Here is a 16826-nt window from a genome sequence, read left to right as displayed (position 1 = left end):
ATCATAAAATGCTATCACATCCTTCTTCGTAATAATCTAAGAGTCGTGCTAGCGTGTCGCTCAACTTTGACTGTTGGGCGTGCCTGCTAGCACAAAGTTATTTTTTTTTATTTTTATATTCTTTTTTTTATATATTTTTAATATATTTAAATATTTTTAAAAAATAAAAAAATATACCAATATATTAAAAATTATTTTCTTAATTATTAAGTAAAAAAATTAAATACATAAAAAGTCAAAATGAGGAGATAAACTCAGACAATGTAATAAAATTTTCCATAATCTAATGATTAGTTTTTCATCAAATCATACATTAATTAAACAAAACAAAACCTTTTTATTCAACTAATTGGTTTTTTTTCCTTTTAATTTTCAAACCGTAGTGTTTTTTTTTTTTTTCCCCCTCAAGCAAACCGTAGTGTTTTAAGTCGGGCGGACTATTTTTTGAGCTAATCTTAAAAATTAAAAATAGATGGGACTCCGCTTAAAATAAGATTAGATACAGATGAAGAGTGCTTAAAGTATTGCATAATTTTTTTTAAAAAGAGTAAAGTCTATTATTAAAAATTAATTTTTTTTTTACATGAATCTCGAATTTATCTACTTATTTTCAAAAAGATTACGCAACACTTACATATTTGACAACCTTAAATATCATTTCTTTATGAATCCTCCCAAGTCTGGCCGGGTGAGATTTGTCATGAAGACGTTGTAGTATTATAATCTTTCAACCCACATATTTGATGCTCTTGTCAAAGTCAATCCTATTACTATTAGGACAAAGACATAATTACAAGCAACATAGGAAAACAATTAGCAGGTCAATTAATTTAAGCACACGAGGTTAATTTTGACAACCTTCATATTATATATATAATTGTATGATCTCTGGTTCCTTTTTGTCTGACAAATCAACAAATGATAAGCCTAGTGAAATCTTTTTCTATACTAATATACTTTTGCTCATGAAACTCATCCTTCCAGACAATGTGAGAGATTTAATTATGAATACGGGGCATCACAATCTCTCAACTCACATCCTTGACGCTCCTTTCAACTTCATGGGTCACATTGTAGAGCTTCGAAGTCATATAATGTTACTAATCTTATTTGTGGTTATTACGATATATCCACGAAAGCGCCTATTCACATTTGCGTTATATTTCAAAAGAATTAATCAAAGTTATTGTTAACGTCGGTGTTTCGTACGCCTTTGGGTCAGATTCCAACAACTTGAGTCTTCAAAATTGGGCCTACGAAAACGAAATAAAAAGCAACTATGAGAGAGTGGCCTTGGGGCTGGGGAGTCTCCAATGCTAAAGTTAGTAAAGTATTTTGGAAGTTTGTAAATAATAAGAGAATTTAGAGACTAGAGAAATGAGAGCTAGATTTTTCATACCTGAAAATTGCTATTTATACCGGGAGTCTAGGGGCAGATCGTGCCTCTCCCGTGGGACCTACGTCTTCACTACTGTTCCCTTTGTTAAAGTCTTTTAATGCAGTATGCCTCTGCCACGACGTCATTAATGTGACGTGTTGCTTGGATAGTGGTGTCATTAATGCGGCGTGGCATCCTGATTGTTTTATTCTACTAGTGTCTTGGGTGGTCCATTGATATTACCATATCAGAAAATCAAAGATTTTCCGTCTTTCATGTCTTGCCATATACAACTCCCCATGAGTACGGTGTAGCCAAGCAGCGTCAGATCTGTCCATCCCATCAACCATCATTGTTTACTTTTCCTTGCAGGCAACTTGCTTCGTGGGTAAGTTTGGGCTTTGGGGCCGGGCATTGGGGCGAAACCCATTACTCTCAGCCGAGTGCCTAGTGGGCTTATAAGTGAAGGGGACATTCCCTTACAGTTGCGTTAATTGAAGCTCGTCTAAGCTTGGTTTCACATGATAAACATGAACTTGTGTGAAACTTAATTAACACGTATATAAGTACTCCTCCGTAATTCAAAGTATTATGTCGTTACAGGGATTGTCAACAGATTAATTTATGAATGGAATCATGTACGATTGTTTATCATAAGAGATCAGAGTCATGAATGAGTTCAGATATATCATTACAACAAAAACAATATGGGAAGAGTAATATTAAGGCATATATAAATTAGACATAAAAGATGTGCGCCGCGCGCCACAGATCACGCTGCTTCTGTAATCAAACTAATGTAATTAATTAAAGACATGCAAAACATGAGTACGTATACGTGGTGCTAGCTTGTGCATGCATATATGTTGCTTTGAAAGCTCGCAAATTAAAATTAACCTGACTTCACCATGGTTTATCCTGATTCGGCCATGCATGCATATATATGCAGTACTACTTAGCTTAGCTTGGAAGATAAAATATTCATTTCATGACATAGATATATAGAAAATACATGAGTACGTACTTGGTGAGAACTAAGATCGAAGACATGATAACCTAACAAAATCACGTACGAGAAGGCATGAGACTAGCTAGGTTAATATATATGAAACTTCATCGAGCTACCGAAATTTAGCTACTTAATTCTTTCTACTGAAATGAGTGATATATACGTCAGGTACTGTCAATATTATCAAAGCAAGCTGGCCGTGAACTTGTAAAATTATTGTTGATCATGTAATTTCTCCTATTTTTTAGTTAGATTGCATTGCCAGTTGACATCTTTGAAAAGATAAAACAAAACAAAAAAAAAAAAGCATAAATGTACTTTTTAGTCTTGCTGTCGGTAACGATTATCGGTATCAGTAGCAGGACTCTTATATGACATTATATAGAAGCCAGATAGCAGTACGTACCATCTTCACCTTTTCGATCCTTTAGTAACACCCAAATGTCAATCATTTAATTCTCTTCACCATCTTTATGATCAGTATCATGAGCTTATCATTTCTCTTTCTTAATCCGTCTCATACAATGATGGGAGAGGTTTGGGGTTGTAAAGTGATTTTCTTTCTTACCATGCATGCATCATTGCATATCCCCCGACGTACTGGTCTTTTCTACTGTATATAAGTACTTGTCCATGATCTGTTTGAAAAAAAAAACATGATTTTTTTAGAGTTAATCACAACATTACTTGTACAACAAATTATCTGTCTCCTACTGTGTCGATATCTCCTAGCAATTTTGTGTATGCATGTATAATATAATAGCAGGAGGATTCTGAGAATGGATTTAATTATTGGCGACATGCATGATTTCAAATATTGAAAGCGAGCAATCATTCATACATTGTTCTCAAGTGAACATATCACAGCATGAATCTCTTCCCAATAGACGATTTTTCCGAAGCAAATCCTCTTTCTTGTCCAGTTTATGGTAGGCGTTTGGACCTTGGAGAGAGAAACCTATGGCTTTTGCAGGAAATCTGCTAAATTACTACACTTGAATGGGGAGCATTAAAGAAGAGCAGCAAAATTTGGCTAGCAGTATAACAAACTAAAAAGTTGTATTTGCTGCTCAAATTGTGCTCTGCTGCCTGAGAGCAAAATTTAAACTCTCGATCGGGATTAAAGGTGAGAGTCTGTTCCATCACTACATGAGCAAGAGTCGACCAAAGAACGAAAAACACACGAGAAAGAATCATGTACCTAGCTAATTAGCATCAAGTTCTCGGCCACGATGCTTGCTACACTTGATACCCATAAGCAAAATGCGGAGTAATGATAGACACAAAGTACTCTTTGCACAACCAGTCCTGTGATTGAAACAAATATATATTTTAAGATGGAGACATTTTAGTAAAATAATGATATTTTTATCATCCCAGGAAATCATTCCTGTTAAGGCCCATGTGGAAGGATGCCAAATAAACAGTACGAGGTCCTTGGTGTGCATTGGTACGTTGTATGAAACGGTATGGTCGTAGGAATAAGTTGAGAAAGGAGCTTCTATCTGCCGGAAAATTCAGTAACCCAATCCAGCATATTCCAAGCAACTGAACCAGCATTCAAATAATTTATGGAGCCACAAATTCTATTAGTCTCAGAAGTAGAAAGGAGAATATGGATTCGTAAAGGGCACAAAGGAAAACTAGAGACTCCTTAAAACAGGTTGGAAACAAAAGTGACTGCTACAGAGTTGTCCTACTTCATCTACTAATGGTGCTGATGCAATTGTATAGCTTACAAATGAGAGATATCCTCTCTCCATTCCACCTGGGTTACATTAAAAAAGGCTCCCCTCATAGCCCCTTGCATTCACCTTAATTTTGCTCTCTTGGGAAGGCTGCCACCATGGTTCCTCTTCTCGGGAGCCCGAGCCTTTCCAAAAGTTTTCATCTTCCTTCTTGTCCTCTCCTCTTCACTGTCCGAGTCATCCCCTTTCTCCCTGTCGGCATAGGTTGCTTCCCTCTCCAACTCCTCCCATGTCTTTCCTTTCTCCTCCTCCGAGTCTTCTTCAGAGACTTCTTCCTCATCATCCTCAGATTCAACCAATGACTCAATGCTATCATCCTCCTCATCCGATACTGAGTCAGACTGTACATCAGAAGGTTCGTATCCTTGGTCTGACTCCGAGTTCTCAGAATCAGAATCACTGATATCCATATTCAAAAATTCCCATCCACCATCCTCGATGAATTTTTCCGGATCATCCGTGATAGTTTTCAATATAGGACGCCAGTTGAGATTCAATCTGCTTTCATAATATTTCAGGTCAGTCGTGTCTAGCCACTCCTTGATGCCATCTAGCGAGCTCGAAGGGATAGAATCGATACGAAAAACATCCCGCTTAAAGTCCTTGAACACAATAGTCATATCAAAATTCTTCTGCCCAAGACCAACCCTCTCCAGGTTAACAATCTCAATCTCATTAAGAGTTATTACCACAAATGGATTCTCAATCAGCTCAACAAGGCAGCTCGAAGTAGGGACAATGAAAGTAGAGGCCTTGTGGGGTACTCCATGGAAGCCAAGCTCTCTCAAGGGCTGATCAAACTCAAGGTCAAGTGCTTTGAATTGCGGTTGACCCCACAAATCATGTACTCGGTTCACAAAGTTCTGGAAGTCCATGTTGATTTTATTTTTTCGATCCCTCTCACGCTGCTCCTCCTCGATCTCATCTGGGTCATAGGCAGATCGCCTACTACCACCAAGCGTCTGGACCACATCCATCACCTCAACGTAAAATTGCACATCCTTCGTCTTCTTGTTTCCCACCATAATGTGATTGTGCAGATGAAAGTGTAGCACAGTTATCATCTCTTTCTCTGCCGGCTGGAAAAATGCATGTTTGATGTTTCTGTACATAACGTCCACACGTTCATCAGGCCTTGAAGTAGAATACCGGAATCCATTCGTGTGGGCTTCTAGTGAGCCAGTCAACTTTCTTCCACGACCACCAAATGGAGGACGGATCCACAGATCAGACAATCTAATCGGCTTGAATTTAGCTCCTGAAACTTGCAGCTTTTCTTGTGTCACTAAGGTGGCCCTTTCAGCTCTTTCAGACTCCCTGGAGGCAACCTGTCTGCGAAGGGTTTTGATCAGCTGTACTGCTTCACTGATATGCCTTGGGTCCTTGGAGCGGAATGAAACTTCCTTCAGATAGATTGACCCTTGAAACTTCACAGAGTTTGCGTCATGTGGACTAAAAGGGGTGCCAGGTACATTGAAGATTATACGGATGTAGCAATTTCTGTTACTATCCTGCTGGCTTGTCACACTCTTCAATGTCGCTACATGAAAAGGAACCATGCTTCCGTAAATTGGCAATAAGATGGCTTCATTCTTCTGATCAATTTGAATCATCAAATCTCTCGAAGGGGGCAAATCATTGACATTCTTATAAGCTATCAAATCACCTATTGTCCTCCCAGCTCCACGATTATCAGTTGCCACAGAACCTCCGCCAGCAAGCCTCCTGGCAGTTTCTTCATTTTTTTGGAGGGCAAGTTCGGCCTGGTGCTGCCTCCGAAGCTCCTCCTTTGACATCTCCTGGTTGTCTGACCTAAGTGTCGCTTTTGCCAGTGTTGCCGTACTACCTTTAGCCTCTGTTTTGATTTTTGGCCCCTCATCTTCTTCCTCATCATCCTCATTGAAAGAATACGCTACATCCTTCACAGCTTTGGAACTTGATATAGTAACAATCTCTGGGACCTCTTCACCAACAATAACTGTATCAGCTAGCAACACCGAGAATTTCTGAGTTTTTGGGTTGTTGGTCTCAGCCTGCAAGTTATGGAATCCAAGTGACACGTTAAAAACCATGCCTGGTTTTAGTATTCGATCATTCTTAGCATTAAGACTAAGACCCGACTCACGAAACTCGAGGCCAATTCCAGTCCCTGCAGTTTTAGTCATGCTCGCAGCCAATTCGGGAGCATCCTTCTCAACTACTGAGAGAGCAGCAAGATATGCAGCACTGGCCTTGCTTCCAGATTTCAAAGCACTAATTGCTGCTTCTTGTGCCTTGAGAAGAACCTCATAAGCCTTGCTCTGTGAGCCATTGGCATCGATCAGAAAAGTTCTAGCAATGTTTGAGCAATAGCTGTTATATCGAGATCCAACTGCACATATAATCACACTATTCGAATCATAGTAAAGGTTCTCATCGTTGCTTGAAGCACTCGGTTTCAGATCAAAATCTCCTCCGCTCTGAAAAATTGGAGGGTAACAAATGTCAACATTCTCTGCCTTCAACTTGACCTTAATTCTGGCTGGTTCCAATATGGCCTTCTCTGTGTCATCCATTAATGAAGAATGTGAAACCTTCTTTTCCTCATCAATAATCTTTTCAAGCTTTGGGACTACAAAACTCCTCATCACTGATGAAGTCAAGAATGCAGCTTTCTTTACATTTGTTAGCTCAACATTGTCTTTGACAGCAAACAAATTTGAGAACCCGTTAGTTATATCGCTTAGCTCTAAATTTGCATTCTTCAACTTTTCAGCCCATGTTTCCAAAAGCTTTCCTTCAGGAGCCTCTCTTGCAATGTGTCCAATGACAGGAGCATCATGACCATTGGAGTTCGACTGAGCATTGACAGCTTGAAATATTCTATCCATTAGTCCAGCTCCATCATCATTTTTGGACTTAACGTGTACCACTACCTCAGCACCAACAGCCTCTTTGGCAGACATTTTCACAACATCAAGAAGAGACGCCTTTTTCTGGCTACACAAGAAATGAATCTGCTTTTTCATGAAGACCATGATTGTTTCTGGGAACTCATAACCAAACAACCAGATGTTCAGAGCCGAGGATTTCAGGTACCGTAGATCTTCAGAAGTTGGAGGCGTTGCTACAGCCAGAGCATCTGAAGCACCCCATAAATCACTATTATGTTCATTCCAATGGGAATACAACATTTTTAACCGCTTACTGAAGTTTTCCAGATTGATGGAGTATGGATTTGTGGCTCCCGATGCCTTGCCAATGGGAATTTTGGCATTGCCATTCCGATGTTCAGCCATTGAGAACTTTTTAGATATGGACCTTGAGTTCTTGATGAGATAGCCAGTATAGCATTCTGATCAGCATAAACTGTAATAAATAATAAATAATTATCAGTTGTCTTCATTTTTTACAAGTAAGAAGATCTTTATTACTAATTGCAAGAGGCGCAACCCAACTACACAGGTTTTATCCATTTTATCCTTTCACAACATTTTTTTTTTTTTTATAAGTAAACACCTTTCCTTTCACAGGATATATTGTGGATTTTTCTTAATAAGTAAAAGTAAAACTTTATTAATAGAAAAAGGCATAGCCCAAGTACACAGGACGATACCCAGAATATGCCTAATTACCACTAAGCACAAATGATGGATACAAGGAAATTATGAAAGCTGTCCCCATTACAAATAATGACCCAAGCCCAGAGGCATATATTGCAGATTAACCTGAAAACTTGTCTAATTAGCTTCATGCCATATATCGCATGATCGCATCAAGTAAACTGAATGGTGGGTGGATAGATGAGCAAGAATTAATATTAAATTATTAACTTACTACCGTTGCAAGCACTTTAACCGATAAACATATGATAGGATCTAAATCTATAACTTTGACGGTTTAGATCAAGATGAAAGACTCTTCGTACACCCTAGACGTATTTATGGAGGGCACCCATCTAAAACGATTTCTAAATGTTTACTGCCTCATTTAGGACAGAAGTGATAATATTTGATAGGTGGCTATATATGGGCCACGAGGTGGGTGGTTCTCAGTCTCAGGCTCTTACTTCCACAGTCTTGGCTGTCACTCTAAAGTCCGAGCTACCATCCCAATTTCATAAAAGAAAGAAACAAAGGGCCATCCAAAAAAATCAGCAACTCAGCAATTTAGGGTTTCGTAAAAAAAAGCGGGTGTTTATTTTATTTAATCAGAGCATAATCACGAAAAAAATTGTTCGAAAGATGACACAAACATTTTTATTTCATCACGAAACCAAAGCACAAAATATTTTTCATCAGAGCATATCGTTGTGGCCAGTACAGTTTCAAACACTATCATCAAAAAACAAATACGCTTGTAAATCTAGGGTTTCGAAATGGAGAGTAATTTACAGAGTGCTAGGCAGAGAAAACGAGAGAAATCATATTACCTGGCGTCGACGACAGCGACGGCACAGCGTCGAGACGTAGAGAGAAGGGACTGAGTGCAGAGACGGATTGAGAGACGGAAAAGAGAGAGAGAGAGGAGGAAATAGGGGAACCATTCGAGAGGGCCAAACGGGTGGTTTAAAAACCTAACTAAATTAACCTAAACGATGCCGTTTGTTTAGTTATTTATATTCAAAGTTTACTTTTGAAAAAATTGTTAATTGTAAAAATATATTTAAATTTAATTAATGTTAAATATAGTTCTTGTGTGGACTTTTTTGAAAAAAAGTAAGATCTATTATTAAAGAATAATTTTATTCACATGAGTATTGAATTTATCTATTTTTTAAATGCGTAAGACTTACCAATCTTATGATATTTAAATATCATTTCTTTTTTAATTTTTATAATTTATAGAGAACACAGTTTTCAATTTTTGTAACATTAATATCTATAACTAAAAAAAAACTCAACTAAATACTTCCATCAATATTTTGTTAAAAAACTAATGAGAAGATTGACGTGTGGCATCTGAATGTGTCATATTATGCCATATGGCATACTAATTAGCCGCCCACGTGCCATCAATATGAAATTTCAACCAATAAAAAATTGGCACGTGAGTCCGGGACATGCTAATCACATGTGACAATCAACGGAAGAGTGTAGAACGAAAATACAGATTATGGAGTTTTTTCATTTTAGGTATCAATATTGTTACCTAATAAAATATAATAAAAATTAAAAATTAAATAAAATATTATTTATTATTATTATTATTATTATTTTGACATTTCAGAAAATTGATTTATTTATTATATTTTATGTAAAAATTTAAAAAAATTATAATGATGAGATAAAATATTTTCACTTAATGCTGATCTGCAGTTACCTAAAAAAGCAAGGGCATTGGCTTGAATAAAACTATTTGAGTTGGGCTTAAAAATTAATTAAATTTGAATATTTCTTACCTTCTCAATCTCTCTGGCTGCTTTACATATTCGACATCCATCATCCATGTCATGTACTGTGGAAGATACGAATGATTTGGTTATTTCGAACTTGAATAAATTATAGATGACAGCCTCGTACTTGTTATAGGGGGTAAGACATCGAAATTGATAATCAAAGATAACGTTGTAAAAACAGGTTGATACTTCGAAGTATCGAAGAAACGGGCGGCAAAAACTACATATGCATTGTACAACAACAGCTCGATGCAATTGTCATGCTCACTGGACCGCCAAAAAGTATCAGAGTTTCAAGATTTTGAAATGGGTATAAGAACTCTGATGTGTTTAGAGTTTCCATCAATCCAAACTGCTCCATCTTTTGCCTTTTCAATCAAGGAAGCCCCATGCTGAACTATTCACCACAGACCTCGCACCAAGTTAATTTTTGTGTCTTGTGCTGACACAAGAGCCAAAGGAATTGTTTGAATTCAGAAAGTGTTCGTCTCATCTCCTTTCATCTCATATCATCATTACAACTTTTTCAAATTCTCACACAAAATATAATAAGCAATTCAATTTTTTTAAATATCAATTCAACTTTTTCAAATCCCAAAACAATAATAATATTAACAAATAATATTCTAACAATATTTTTTCAACTTTTATCTTTTATCTAAAATCATCTCATCTCATTGAATCCAAACCAGCCCTTAATCACCTGTTTGCAGATTCTGGTCATTGTGTCTAGAGACCTGCAAGAAACATCGATACTGTTCAGTGCCATGGAAAACTAGAGAGATTTTTCATATTTTAATCCTTCAACACCATGGAAAAAAGAAGAGGGCCGGGGTAAAAAAAATAAAACCTGTTGAAAACTGTCTGCAACTTTATACAGCATAAGCTAAGGAGCATTTTCTACTCCCAAAGGAAACTTCTCACTGATGCCAAGATTTTTATTTGAAGGCCTTGAAGATTTGAGTTAGAACTAAGATGTGACTGAGTACTATCTTACACAAGACATCTAACATGAGATTTCAGCATAAATCATGCCACTTATGAGTACCTTTCACCTTATCTAATGCAAAATGCTTCCAAAACTGGTTCAATATGAGGCCAGCCTTAAGCAGACAGAACGATTGTTAAGAAATCTGAGGGCATTAAACTTACAGTATAATACTTGCACCACCACCAGCTAACATTGTCCAAATGCGTCCTTTTGGGTTCAACACGGTGAGTTTCAAAGACCTGCATTGTCAACAATAGAATATGATTTATTTTTTTATTTTCTTTATAAGTAAGGATATGATTTATTCTTTTATTTTATGTCTTGGAGTGGTAAATTCCAGTTTCCATGATTGAACTCAATGACAGACTGAGAAACCTGAACAAAATTAAATATCAAAAGGAGATATACACATGCAATTACCTTCTCATTCAATGAATGTAATTACCTGCATATTATAAAGAGATTTTTTTTCGTCAGTAATATCATAAAGCGATTTTAAACTATTCTTAAAAGCCATGTGTAATATTTTTTCTATTTTTTTAATCTGAAGAAATGCCTCCATTGATCTCCCTTTTGCATGAGTAACACCATAGTGGCTGAAGCATTTGAATAGCAGTTTAATTTCATCCATCAAGGGTCCTTAGACGAGAAAAGTTGGAAGGTTGTAAGATGAGTGTGGCAACAGTTACCAATTAATTGCATTCAAGAAGGATGGTTGATGTCCCCTACTGGCATATTATTTCCAGCTCGCATAAGGCTACTAGAGCCTCAATATCTTCCATATCCTCAACAGCATTTCTGTTCCCGCTCAATGCCATCATTGCATTGCCTTATTTCATCTCCAAGAACAGCCCCAATTCCAGCCCTTGAATATTAAAATTTATAGTCCCATCCACAAAATCTTGTCGTTATGCAATCAGAACTTTTGTTCAGTTGACCTTTCTATAGCTCTAAAGCATCATGGTAGCCCTATCTGTACCTTCCTTAGTATCCCAGGATCTTCCTCCACAAATACATGCATTCCGACTATGCAAAATACCCCAGCCACAGTGAAAACAAAAGTGGGCAATATGACTAGAAGATGAACTTTTCTGCACATCCCATATTAGTGACTACCACAAAGTCTGCGAAGCCAACTTTGCAATGTCACCATACATAGAGTTGCTGCGTGTACGCCTATCCTAAGCTATTGGTCATGTAAAGCCAAGGAGGCACGACAGGTTTCTATACACGGACATATTTATTGGTCATGCTTGTTTGAATCCTTACCTGGTCATAGTTCGCAGCATTTCTCCTCCAGTAAAAGCACAAATATGTTGGCAATACTAGAATCAGACCATAACACATCACCAATAATCCCCACAAGAGCATGTTCCTTTGTTAAAATGGTGGAATCTGTGAGCATCTCTCACTATGATATCCCTTCCCGTAACCTTAGATATATACTTTGTAGCAGTATGACAATCCCCACAAACCCTAAGATTCTTTCTAATTCTAATGGTACTAGATGACCCTGTATTCAGTAGCCCAAACACAATTGCCAACTTCTCACTATGCGCATACAATAGCTTCTCCTTCATCTCTTCCTCCACATCATGCAATACAAAGTTCAGATCAGGTGTATACCCAGCCTGTCGAATCCTATGCATCACTTTCTCCAATTCAGAATATATCAAATTAGTTTGTGGGTGTGACTGATCCCCAGCAACAAATGTATAGATCTTGTTCTTAATCTCTATAATTGTGTGGCCAGCAATTTTCCTCAACCCTCTTTGTTTCATCAGAGCTCTAATCATATTAGCTTTGTTCCTTTTGCCTGATGACACATAAATGTTGGACAATAGAACGTACCGACCAGGGTTATCTGAATCTAACTGAAATAAAGATTTTGCAGCAACTTCAGCGAGTTCTACATTTAAATGAATTCTACATGCTCCAAGCAATGCTCCCCAGACACCAGCATCTGGCCACGTAGGCATTCTTTCAATAAAATCATGAGCTTCATTCAGCCGACCAGCTCGACCCAACAGGTCAACCATACATGCATAATGCTCAGATCTTGGTGTAACGTTAAAATCTCTACTCATGGAATTGAAGCACTCCCATCCTTCCACAAGCAACCCACCATGACTGCAGGCAGACAACACCGATAGAAATGCAATATGGTCAGGCTTTATCGAGTCCTTCATCTGATCAAATAGGTAGAGCGCTTCTCTGCCATGGCCATGTACTCCATATCCTGAAATTAAGGTACTCCATGAGATTATATTTCTTTCCCGCATGTTATCAAAAATGTTCCTAGCATATAACAAATTTCCACATTTAACATAGAGGTCAACTAAAGCAGTTTCAACTGATATTTGGTTTTCAAGAAATCTCCGAGTAATGAACCCATGAATGAAGCGTGCTTGCTGGAAAGAAGCTAAATTTGAACAAGCATGAATCACACTCAAAAGGCTGACGGAATCAAGAGGGATTCTTTCCAATACCATCTGTTTAAAGAGCTCTAAGGCTGTAAGAGGCAAATCAGTTTGCACATAAGCTTCAATCATGGCTGCCCAAGACATCAAATCCTTCTCGAGGATTCCATCAAAGAATCTTCGAGCGATGTCAATTCTCCCACATCGCGCATACATCCCCATTGCTGCATTTTGGACAGGCCGATCCAAGTCAACTCCATGATCTATCACAATTCTACAGACATCATCAGCATCGTTTTCTCTGTGTACACAGGACATCACATTTAAGATAAGAGCCCTGTTTGGTCTGATTCCCTCATCCAACATTCGCGAGAACAACGATAGCCCTTCCTCGTATTGCCCATTCTGTGCACATGCACCAATCATTGAACTCCAAGAGACTATATTTCTTTCAGCAATTTTATCGAACACTAGCCGAGAAATATCAAGACGCTCACACTTACCGTACATGGTAACGAGTGAATTACCAACGACGACATCTGAATCATACCCAGATTCTATCAGGTTACCATGAACTATAACCCCAAACTCAAGATCCCTAACACATCCACATGCCTTGAGAATGAAAGGGTACGTAAAATTGTCGGGTTGAATGCCCCGTAGTAGCATTTTTCTGTACAGAAGCATGGAACGGTTATATAATCCATTGTCGACGAAGCCACGGAGCATTACATTCCAGAGGAAGACATCCGACGATTGGTTCGAAGAGAAGATGGAGTAGGCATGAGACATGGAGCCTAGAGAGGCGTATTGAGAAATGAGGTTGGTGGAGAAGAAGAGGTTTGAGTGAAGATGTGATCTGAGCATTGAAGCGTGGACGGATTTCAAAGATTGGATGGTTCTGCATTGCTTGATCAATGAAACGCATGTATCGGGCTCGATTGGTCCGAGAAGGAACTTGATTTGTGCTTCTGAGTGGTAGAGGAGGAGGAAACGCGGGGGTAAGGGCATAAGATTCAACGAACCCAGCTTCTGCATTAAGAATAAACCACGTGAATTGCCCACCAACTTCATAAGACGAGCCTCCATTAATAAAAGTGTGCAGCAAATGTTCCTTAAGAACACGTCCAACTCACACTCTAGGCTTGTTTGTAAAAAGTTTTCCTCTCAAAATTTCCATCTCATCTCATCTCATCTTATAGGCCTGTGCAGCCCAACCCGACCTGACCAAAAATGCAGATTGAAGGAACTTGCGGGTCGAATATACTGAAACCGATGTTTATAATGTATAAGAAAAAATTAAATACAAGCCCAAATGAGACAGTGAGAGATGGCTGAGATTTCGCAAAGATGGTTGAGAGATGGTCTAAAAACCCTAGTCTCCATTTGCTTGGTCATGTCGCTCATGCTCTTCATGGAGAGGCTTTACATGGGAGTGGTTATCATCCTCGTCAAGCTTTTCTGGAAGAAACCAGAAAACATATTGCATTACAAACATGAGCTCTTGCAGGAAGACTTGGAAATAGGCAGCTCCAATTTCCTTGTGGTGCTTATCCAAATCCCAATGTACAATGAAAAATAGGTGTGCTTTTTGTTTTTCTCTCTAGATTTGTGTAGTTTTTTTTTTTTTTTTTGGCTAGTTTCTTGTGTTTTTTACGATTGGGGTTCTCTTTTTTGTGCTATTTGTTCTTTTCTAGGTTCTATGAAGGTTCTATGAAAGTTCTAAAGATCAATGTTTTTCTTTTACCTTGTGCTTTTCTTTATTTTTACTACCAAAAGTTTAATATAGGATTGATCAGATTGTATAGGAATAATGGGATTTGTAAAGTTTTTTAGTTTTGATCGAACTACTTGAGTGCTGGAAAGTGGGGAATCATTGATGAAATAATGGTTGTACTTTAAAAAGAAAAAGAGTCAGGGCCCCATCTCCATGAATGGCCCCTACCCCGAGTTTTATTAGAAAACCCTCACGTGTGGCGGAGGAACATCTTGGTGGCAAAAAATCTCTCAAGAACAAAACATCATTTCTCTCTAATAAAAGGAATTCCCAAACGATCCATACAAATCAAACCTCGGAAACAGGTTTGTACTACTTCTGAACCAACAAAATCTGTGTTAACTCCATGCGAACCTTCCTTTGCCAAAAAACCCACTACCATATTTGCTTCCCTAAAAATGTGCCTAAACCGTGCATTAATCTCATTTGCAAGCTCTTTAATCTCCTCTCAAAAGTCCCAAAGAAACCAAAGTCGACAAATCCCAAATGCGATCTAATTCATGACAACCGCTAAATCTGATTCGACTAAAACATCTCACATCCTCAAACATTTACATATCCGAAGGCCATCGAGCAAAGCTCGACATTCAACAATAGTATTAGATGCAAAGCCATATGAATGCGCAAAACCTGCTATAACCTTGCCATTTGAATCTCAGATAACACCTCCACCCCCTGCCTCTCCTGGGTTGTTACAAGCACCACCATCAACATTTAGTTTCACCATTCCCATTTCCGGCAACTCCCATTTAATAAAAGCCGATCTTTTGGTATGAAGAGGGACAATCCGAAGATTTAAACTTTCAATCACCAAACTATCATTCTTCCTCATATGCTGGAATTTTTTCAGATTACAAGAGGCATCTTTAATTAAAAACTTCATAGTCCGTATAACCTCATCTATCTTAAACAAACTACCTTCCATTTTAGCCGCATATCGAGACTTCCATAAAGCCCAAGAAATAATAATAGGAAGGGCTCCACGTATCCACCCTACTTGAGAGTGTACCATCACTCGCTGCCACCAAAAAGACACCATACCCTTCCAGTTTCGAATCAACGGTAGCCTTATCTGACAAAGATTTGCAAAAAACTTCCATACCTTTTGAACACTTGGCCCCTCACACAAAATATGATGCATAGTTTCCACTTGAAGCATGGTACAGCAATGGCATTTAGAAACCAATCGAATGCCCATTCGTTGAATACAATCATCAGTCGGTACAGCCCCTCTCTTTGCCCTCCAACAGAAGAAAGACATTTTCTTGGAAATATTTGCTTGCCAAAGCCACTTCATCCATTCACACACTTGTCCACGTTGCCTAGAAATATCCCAAGCAAATTTAGTGGTAAAGTGACCATCCAAAGAATGTTGTCATATCAAGACATCCCTCCCTTGTCGAAGTCGCACACCTGATTCATGAATTTTCTGCAGCATTTCTGGTGTAACCAATTCCCGAATGACTTCAATTTTCGGGCCCCTGTCATCAATTACTTCAGCAACCGACAAATTGATGCTCCCTACCATTGGACAGAAATCTTGCGAAGGACCACACCCCACCTAATTATCCATCCAAAAATTGACTTGACCGTTCCCAACAATCCATTTAGAATTCAGGATCACTCTAGGCAATAACGTTGTAATGCCCTTCCAAAGTCGGAAACCTTTGTTCATCTGAATCACCTTATAGATGTGATCCCGTCCAATGTATTTTTTCTCGAAAAATTCCGCCCACATAGACTCCCCTGTTAACAATTTCCATCCAAATTTCATAAGTAGAGATTCTTGCACCACCATCAAATCTCTAATACCAAGTCCTCCCTCATACACTGGCTTACAAACAAGCTTCCATGATATCCAATTCCGCTTTCTAAACTCCATCGAGGAGCCCTAAAGAAAATCAGAAAAAAAAATTTAAAGAGTTGCAAACACAACTTTTGGCATCTTTAAAACTGATAACATATGGATTGGCATACTGTTTAACACATATTTAATAAGAACGATCTTCCCCCCAAAGGATAAAATCTTGCTTTTCCACCCCGCTAATTTTTTTCTGAATCCTCGCCACAAAATAATCAAAAAACTAATTTTCAATCGCCCCATATAGAGAGGAATCCCCATATAC

General features: G+C 38.2%; 2 protein-coding genes and 1 long non-coding RNA gene across 3 annotated transcripts; 1 reads left to right on the top strand and 2 right to left on the bottom strand.

Annotated features, from left to right (window-relative positions):
• Positions 1–3946: 3946 nt before the first annotated feature.
• On the bottom strand, positions 3947–8693 carry LOC121259143 (FACT complex subunit SPT16-like). The gene is made up of 2 exons (XM_041160639.1): positions 8547–8693; positions 3947–7483 (listed from the first exon to the last, which is right to left on the bottom strand). The coding sequence occupies exon 2, from the start codon at positions 7411–7413 to the stop codon at positions 4198–4200; it is 3216 nt and encodes a 1071-aa protein (XP_041016573.1). The 5' UTR covers positions 7414–7483; positions 8547–8693; the 3' UTR covers positions 3947–4197.
• Positions 8694–10623: 1930 nt separating this feature from the next.
• On the top strand, positions 10624–11374 carry LOC121260809. The gene is made up of 3 exons (XR_005939792.1): positions 10624–10749; positions 11117–11118; positions 11250–11374. It is a non-coding gene; the product is annotated as an uncharacterized LOC121260809 (long non-coding RNA).
• Positions 11272–14040, bottom strand: LOC121260807 (pentatricopeptide repeat-containing protein At1g11290, chloroplastic-like). The gene is made up of 2 exons (XM_041162839.1): positions 11773–14040; positions 11272–11548 (listed from the first exon to the last, which is right to left on the bottom strand). Exon 1 carries the CDS (start codon positions 14010–14012, stop codon positions 11850–11852), a length of 2163 nt encoding a protein of 720 aa, XP_041018773.1. The 5' UTR covers positions 14013–14040; the 3' UTR covers positions 11272–11548; positions 11773–11849.
• Between the last annotated feature and the right edge of the window lie 2786 nt (positions 14041–16826).

Source organism: Juglans microcarpa x Juglans regia, chromosome 4D (assembly GCF_004785595.1).
Source record: "Juglans microcarpa x Juglans regia isolate MS1-56 chromosome 4D, Jm3101_v1.0, whole genome shotgun sequence".
NCBI lineage: Eukaryota > Viridiplantae > Streptophyta > Magnoliopsida > Fagales > Juglandaceae > Juglans > Juglans microcarpa x Juglans regia.
Note: the sequence above shows the minus strand (reverse complement) of the source record. Positions and strands in the feature narration are given on the sequence as shown.

Excerpts from the sequence above, each read along its gene's own strand:
- LOC121260807 (XM_041162839.1), bottom strand. The coding sequence starts at position 14,012 with ATGGAGGCTCGTCTTATGAAGTTGGTGGGCAATTCACGTGGTTTATTC.
- LOC121259143 (XM_041160639.1), bottom strand. The coding sequence starts at position 7,413 with ATGGCTGAACATCGGAATGGCAATGCCAAAATTCCCATTGGCAAGGCA.